This window comes from Chiloscyllium plagiosum, unplaced genomic scaffold (genome assembly GCF_037043375.1).
Source record: "Chiloscyllium plagiosum isolate Xiang-an unplaced genomic scaffold, Cpla_swu_hap1 HiC_scaffold_26, whole genome shotgun sequence".
NCBI classification, from domain to species: Eukaryota; Metazoa; Chordata; class Chondrichthyes; order Orectolobiformes; family Hemiscylliidae; genus Chiloscyllium; species Chiloscyllium plagiosum.
In genome coordinates, this window is record NW_028270164.1 from 43788395 (window position 1) to 43796246 (window position 7852).

The window sequence follows — 7852 nt, forward strand, 5'->3', positions numbered from 1 at the left end:
GTGTTTCCTCCAGCATTTATAGTGGCCTGTCCCTGCCGCTTCCGGTTGTCAGTTTCAGCTGTCCGCTGTAGTGGCCGGTATATTGGGTACAGGTCGATGTGTTTGTTAATGGAGTTTGTGGATGAGTGCCATGCTTCTAGGAATTCCCTGGCTGTTCTTTGTTTGGCTTGCCCTATAATGGTAGTGTTGTCCCAGTCAAATTCATGTTGCTTGTCGTCTGCGTGTGTGGCTACTAAGGATAGCTGGTCGTGTCGTTTTGTGGCTAGTTGATGTTCGTGGATGCGGATCGTTAGTTGTCTTCCTGTTTGTCCTATATAGTGTTTTGTGCAGTCCTTGCATGGGATTTTGTACACTACGTTAGTTTTGCTCATGCTGGGTATCGGGTCCTTCGTTCTGGTGAGTTGTTGTCTGAGTGTGGCTGTTGGTTTGTGTGCTGTTATAAGTCCTAGTGGTCGCAGTAGTCTGGCTGTCATTTCAGAGATGTTCTTGATGTATGGTAGTGTGGCTAGTCCTTTGGGTTGCGGCATGTCCTCGTTCCGTTGTCTTTCCCTTAGGCATCTGTTGATGAAATTGCAAGGATATCCGTTTTTGGCGAATACCTTGTATACCTTACCACAAATTCAACCCAAACTCTGGGTCAGATACGTTGATGACACCTTTGTAATCATTAAAAACACGGAAATAGAGAAAACACACCGGATCATCAACTCCACACTCACAGGAATCCGCTTCACGAGAGAGGAAGAAAAGGACAATCAACTCCCATTCCTAGACGTGAGGGTACAGAGAACACCAAACGGAGAATTCACCACTAAGGTATACAGGAAAGACACACACACAGACCAAGTCCTGAACTATGAAAGCAACCACCCCAATACACACAAATGAAGTTGCATCAAGACACTATTCAAAAGGGCCACAACACACTGCAGCACACCAGAACTGCAAAAATAGAAAGAGGAACACCTATACAAGGTATTCGCCAAAAACTGATATCCACGCAATTTCATCAACAGATGCCTAAGGGAAAGACAACGGAACGAGGACATGCCGCAACCCAAAGGACTAGCCACATTACCATACATCAAGAACATCTCTGAAATGACAGCCAGACTACTGCGACCACTAGGACTTATAACAGCACACAAACCAACAGCCACACTCAGACAACAACTCACCAGAACGAAGGACCCGATACCCAGCATGAGCAAAACTAACGTAGTGTACAAAATCCCATGCAAGGACTACACAAAACACTATATGCGACAAACAGGAAGACAGCTAACGATCTGCATCCACGAACATCAACTAGCCACAAAACGACACGACCAGCTATCCCTAGTAGCCGCACACGCAGACGACAAGCAACATGAATTTGACTGGGACAACACCACCATTATAGGGCAAGCCAAACAAAGAACAGCCAGGGAATTCCTAGAAGCATGGCATTCATCCACAAACTCCATTAACAAACACATCGACCTGGACCCAATATACCGGCCACTACAGCGGACAGCTGATACTGACAACCAGAAGCGGCAGGGACAGGCCACTATAAATGCTGGAGGAAACACCACAGAAGCGCTTCACAGGAGGCTCCCAAGCACTGAGGATGTCACCTAGACAGGGGACGAAACGTTTGCAACAAAAACTTCCAGCTCGGCGAACAGAACTACAGCTCTAAGTTGTCTTTTGTGGTGTTATGGAAACTTATTCTATACTATCTCGTCTCCTGCCTCTATTTAAAAAAACATCAGTACAAATTCTGTAAAAGGCTATCTATTTAATGTATATTCTTTTCTTTCAACAGGTTGCAGCTCTGGAATTGGATAATATCTATATCAAATGGATGCTTGGGATTCTGGCTATAGTTTTGATTGGTGTATTTGTGGTCCACAAGTTTTACAAATCTTAGTAGGAGGATATTCGCTGGAGCAGGCCTCTAGCCCTGGACTGTAAAAAATAGAGATTCTTTTAGCAGCAGTTTACGTCTACGTAATTGTGAAGACTTTGCTACTGATAATGAATGGGAGATACTTAACCAGAAAACTCAACTGCTATCAAATTGCCAAATTCATTATGAAAGGATATTGATTCTCAGACTGATTTTGTGCAGGACAGTTTTAAGTTCAGCCACACTCCTCCACGTTGTAAATTTGTAACTCGCTTTAAGGCCATGCTGGCAAACTACCCTGGTTTTCATCTCCTCTTCTGAATCTTGTTCCTGTAGGAACAGCATTGGATGCTGAGACACAAACTATGACCAATAAATGGTGTATTACAATTGTTTAAAGATTGAAAAATGTGATGAATGGAAATTTTAGCCGTTATTTAGCAATTCAAAGGCAAATTACTCCATTCGTTTTTTTTTTGTATGCATGAAGAGTTTGTTTTTTAGCAGAACGGATTGTTCCTTGCTTAACACTTGAAGATGATCTTTGGGGCTCTCACTAAGAGCACTTACATACTATCCTTTCCAAAATACTTCTCACTGATGCACTTTTTGTATGACTCCTGTACTGTACATGAATTGTTGCACTTGAGGAGACAATCCATAGTGTACACAGCAGAAATCAAATTCAGCTTTCAAAAATGACTAAGAATGCAGCTGTTGCTAAACTTAGAAGTCTTTGTCTTTCGTAGAATTGTATGTACAGGTGTCTCTGGCATCAGAATTGTGTGCCTCCAGCAATGTCTGTTATGAATTAGGTATGTGTAATATGGTTTGAAATTGCATAGTATTTCAGGAGTAATAACAGTCTGAATGTCTGAAGACTGATGAATGGTGCTGCTGAGATTAAAGTCTGTGACCTTAAAGGCTGTGTGTATGAAATCTGGGGGCCAGGGGTTGCTAAGATAAATTCTAAGTTTTTTTTTAGTAAGTACCTCTGCATGATATGTTTTTATGCAGATTTGAGACTTTGATTTCAGATATTATAATGTAAAGGGAGAACTATAACCTGTGGGCTTTGAACAGTTGATATTGCAACAATTTTCATTACTAACATTTGAATAGTCCTTGTGGTCTTACACTTTATCATTAGGAGCTTATCAAATAAAAAGCACAGTTGCAAAGGGAAGGCAGCTTTCATTTTGGGCTGACAGGAGGGGAGAAAAGTAGCATAGCAGAATGCAGATTGAAATGTTCATAGTTTGTGGTGTGGATGAAGCTGTACCAAGGAACAAAAACTATATTATAATTAGATATAGGACTGAGAAAACAAAATTTGGAACAGAGAACTCCAAGGGATAAAAATGATCTGGGCTGAAGTGCTCAGAAATTGAAAGTTAAAATGAGGTAAATGATATGAATAAAGTTTAGATTAATTTCAATAATAATCAGCTTTCAAAATTAAAGATTGGAAATTAATTTTGAAAATCTACTTGACAATATCTGTTGGAAACTCAGCAACCTGTTCAATAATAGTTCCAAAGTGTTTCTGATCCTGGAAGTTACTTACTAAGTTTAGAATTTGGTTAGATTTTGCATTAGTTTATATGCAGCTTAGGTCTGAGCTGTGTTATAGAGTTTTTTTTTACATTCTCAATGTTGTGAGTAATCCTGCATTTTCAAAATGCAGGTTTATTCTGACAAATTTGTTTCACTTGAAGGATGATCTTCGTGGGTAATCGAAGAAAGAGCAATCTATAGCTTAATCTTGGAACTAGTATTTGATCTCTCCAAATTTTCCTGTTGTGGAATAGTAACATGTAATAGCATGTTGCACTCCTTTAGTTCCTAGAATGTTTTTTATTAAAATAAATCATTTGAAACCTCATACCAGCAGCTGTGTATTCTAGTGTAGTTGTCTCTGTTTGAACACTGTGTACATGGCAAGGTTTATGGCTGCTTTGATCAAAACACTATATATAATCCAAGCCTATAGATGTGGAGTACTGTTTGAACAACCAAGACGACAAAGAAATGGAATTTCCCTGATATAAGGCACTTACTGTTATCTATCAAGAAATTATTTCAATTGATTGAAAATCTATTTCTCCAAAACTATTTGATTCTTATATTTAATCTAATTTTTCATCATGCTCCAAGTAGCAACTGTGACCTCTGACATAGCTCCAGTTATATCTGTGGCATCTTTGAAAGCTGTGACATTAGCTGCTGACACCAGAAATTTTGCTGTTCTCTTGGGGTACTTTTTTAAAAGATCTGTTTACTAATGATTAAGCAGTGATGCCTCTGTTTTAATAGCCATGCTGTCGATTGTCATAAAACCAGTCGGTAACATTTGGTTTCTCAATTTATACTTGAAGTAGTAGCCTCCACATTTGCCCTATTGGGAGGAAGTGAGGTCTTTTTAGCTCCTTGAATTACCTTAATAATTAAGTGTCTTCTGATGTGCCACAAAACTGTGGAGACTAGAGGTCCAGAGTTCCTTTTGTAGCCTGTTGGTCTGTGCTAGATTAATTTGGTATAATGTTTAACCCTTACCCATCATGTAAATATTCTCTCTGCCTCTCATCTCGCACATTAATGTTTATGGACTCATTTTTGTAACAACTGAATAAATAGTTCGCATAATCTTGTAGAGAAAAATTGGAAAATACATTTTTACCAATTATGAGGCATCTTTTGAAACAGAATGTCAAACTTAGCTTTTCAGGAATGCTAGTTCTTTACCTGGACAAAGTTCTGGTTATTTTTGTTTGGTCATGGAGTGTTTCCTTGGCTATAAATTTCAGTACTATAGAGTTTTAAATTCCATTCAAAATCTAATGTTTCCAGAGTGAAAAAGAAAGACATTACACAGACAATCTTATGGTGTTAAATGATCAGGTAAACTGTGACTTTTCTGATTTCCTAATAAATTAATGTAGCTGAATATTTCAGTTTACTGAATTTTGATGTTAAACAAAACATACGTTAGGCATTTATTGCAGTGTGATTCCAACAGAGGTAGTCTATATTATAGCTGAGCACTCTGTTTTACTGACCTGCTCAGTGGATTTCAACATTGGCTGGACTACACTAGAAAGCCTTGGGTCCCATTAATGTGCTGAACTAACTGATCTCTGGCAAGCCAGTAACAAAGATATTGCCATCTGATACTGTGTCTTTTGGTTTGAGAATTGATCAGCTGCATTCATATGCCTGGGCAGATCCAGCTTGAACTTAGGCAGACTGTAGATCCACTTCTAGTTCCACCCATTTCCCATAACTGTCAAATAGCTTGCTAATGCCTGTAAAGCATAATATTCCAAAATTGCTTAATGTCTGTCTCAGATCCCACTCTGTTGTATGTGATGTGAATGACTTTGAACAGATTTCAAAAGATTTTAATCAAAACTCATGAAGCAAGGTGTAAAGTTTTATAGTGGGACCATCTAGCTAAAGGTAACAGCTTGAAATGTTGCCTCTAATATTAAAATTTCAGATTATTGGCTCTTTAAAAATGTGATACATATTTCTGTTGTTTTCATGAATGATCTAGGCTTGAATTTTTTTTGTCTAAAACATAAGCACCAATTGCAATGCCACGTTCTTCTCTCAAAGACTTTGTGACTTGCGATAAATAACAACTGTAATTGACTTTGACATACAGACAGGCTTGCTTTATGTAGGGTGATCCCGATCAAAAACCTAGGTTTTAACAAGAATTATGAAATGTGGTTTTCCATTAAATTATAATAGTTTTTCAGGGGACTTGTTTTTAAAAAAATACTCATTAGGTTCACTGGATTAAAATTAGATCCCTTTGTAGGCTGACAAAGGGAATGGCATCAGCTTTTCTGAGACCTTGTTCTTTTCTGGAGGGCTTGGAACCAACTGGAAATCTTTGATTTACCAGTTTAATTGTGCTAAGTGTAGTTTTTCCTTTTAGGACTGCATAAACACTGATCCCTAGCAGTAAAATATGCTGGAAACTTGCTCCAAGCTTCTGTCTGGTGTACAAAGGCATCATTTAAAAATGTGATGATAACGGCCATCTAAATTTATTTTTATCTTGTTTCTTTTTGGTTCTCTTCATGAAATGTTTCCATTAATGTAGTACAATTTAAATCTGATTATTTTCAATGTTCCTCAACTTGCATTGCACAGTGGCTGTTTGGACAATCTTCCCCTTCCTCAGCTGGAAAAAAAGTGCAAATTAATTTACACATAATATTTCTGCTGTGATGGTTTTTGGGCAGGACCAAAAGATTCAAATAGAAATAATCATTTAGGAAAAACATGAAGCTATTGCATTTGGCTTAATGTTTTTTGGATAAGATGTTTCTCCCCCTACATATTTGTTAGAAGGTTAAAGAAGCAGATTTACTTCAATCCTTATTTTGCTTCTGTAGGTATAGATTATATTGTATTGCTGGCCCAGTAGAAATATTGACCAAAGTGACAATCGTGGGCGGCTCTTGTAATGAGCCAGAAAGGTGTATTATTTCAGTTTTTCTGAAAACACCTGCCTTCATTTTGCACAGTTACAGTTAGTATCATGGTATGCCACAATATAATGCATTATTTGTATGTAGCACTAATATTACGTTGTATTGTTGTGAAAAACTCTAGCTTTTTTTATACTTTACGTTCTGCTGGTCTAATATGAGTAAAAGTGAACTAACCGATGTATTTTTCTTACTAAAGGTTACTTGCAACCTTTGAGTAGCTAGCAACTTTTGAAATTTCCTTAAAATATCCCTTTTAAACTTAAGAATGCATGTGATGTTGCATGAGGATGTTCTCTTAATCTAATGTGAATTAAAACTGAACAACTGTGATGCTTTTTTTACTCATTCCTTGTTGCTTTGTGTTGGAGAAGAAAGAAGCAAGTGGCAGTTGTATATTTGTGCAGGAAATAAAGCCATGCATCTGCAACAGTGCTGTGTTTTTTTTGAACTTGAAAAATTTCCATATAGTCATAAGACAATTGGTGCTAACATGTAATTTCTGTGAAGACCTGCACTCGGAATGTCATCTTGCACCCCAAACTCTATCTGTACCAGGGCTAAGCAATAGATGAAGCAGAGTTGCATGAAAATCTACAACAATCAAAAATGACAAAATAGGAACAAAAAATTGGAAAGTGCATTGTTGTGTAATCCTTCCCTGAAGAGACTGTTTAGTCTGGTTGATGCACGGACACGCTGCTGAATTCTCCTCTTTCTCCCACCCAACGCGCGGGCCCCCCCCCCCCCCCCCCCCACTCCCACTTCTTTATTTCTTTTGTGACTTTTGCGGTTATTCTGTCAAATTGAAAACAATACAGGCTGTTCGCGTTTTCTACCGTTGTCTTGGACCACTTGTAATTTCTACTGTTTCTAACAGCCCTTAATGAAGTATTTACACTGAGAAATACATTTATGGTTAATTGACTTCAAAATGAATGCATCATACAATGTAACATCTTGACTGACTAATAAGAAGCCTCCTTACAGAATTGTTTTTTGGTGAACCACATAATCTGAAGTTTGTATTAAGATACAATAAAGGTTATGTATTTTGTATTTTTAAAAATTAGGTTGTTTTCTGTGTGTGACATTGAGCATAAAATTAGAAAGATGCACCAGTCCATTAAGGCATAATCATAAATGCCATTGGTTTCATTCCTTTTTTTTCCTTTCTTGTTTTGTTTCTTCATTTCTGTGTTGTATCAAAGTTCACCTTTTCTGCAGCGACGGAAGGCTGTTGCGAGGGCATGTGGCAGCAGCATGGCGAATGAGGATGGCCATAGCAGCCCATGTCTTTATCGAAGGCGTCATTGTCAGTGGGTCTGGTTAGTTTCTCCTGGCAGCGGTTTCAGGAGTGGCAGTATTGTGGTTTCAGTTGGTTCCTTGTGGCTATGGCAGCTTCAGTATTGATGCCTTCGTGGGTCCAAGCTGTGCAGTGACGCAGTGGCTT

General features: G+C 38.2%; 1 protein-coding gene across 3 annotated transcripts in view; it reads left to right on the forward strand.

The window, feature by feature from the left end:
• LOC122563274 (bcl-2 homologous antagonist/killer-like) overlaps positions 1 to 6829 on the forward strand; it is a 44719-nt gene extending 37890 nt beyond the window's left edge. For all 3 annotated transcript variants that reach the window (XM_087973662.1, XM_043716957.2, XM_087973663.1), the window contains one exon: positions 1811 to 6829. In XM_087973662.1, the coding sequence (XP_087829788.1) occupies positions 1811 to 1915 (105 nt within the window). In that variant the 3' untranslated portion in view covers positions 1916 to 6829. The remainder of the gene's footprint in view (positions 1 to 1810) is intronic.
• The last annotated feature ends 1023 nt before the right edge of the window (positions 6830 to 7852 follow it).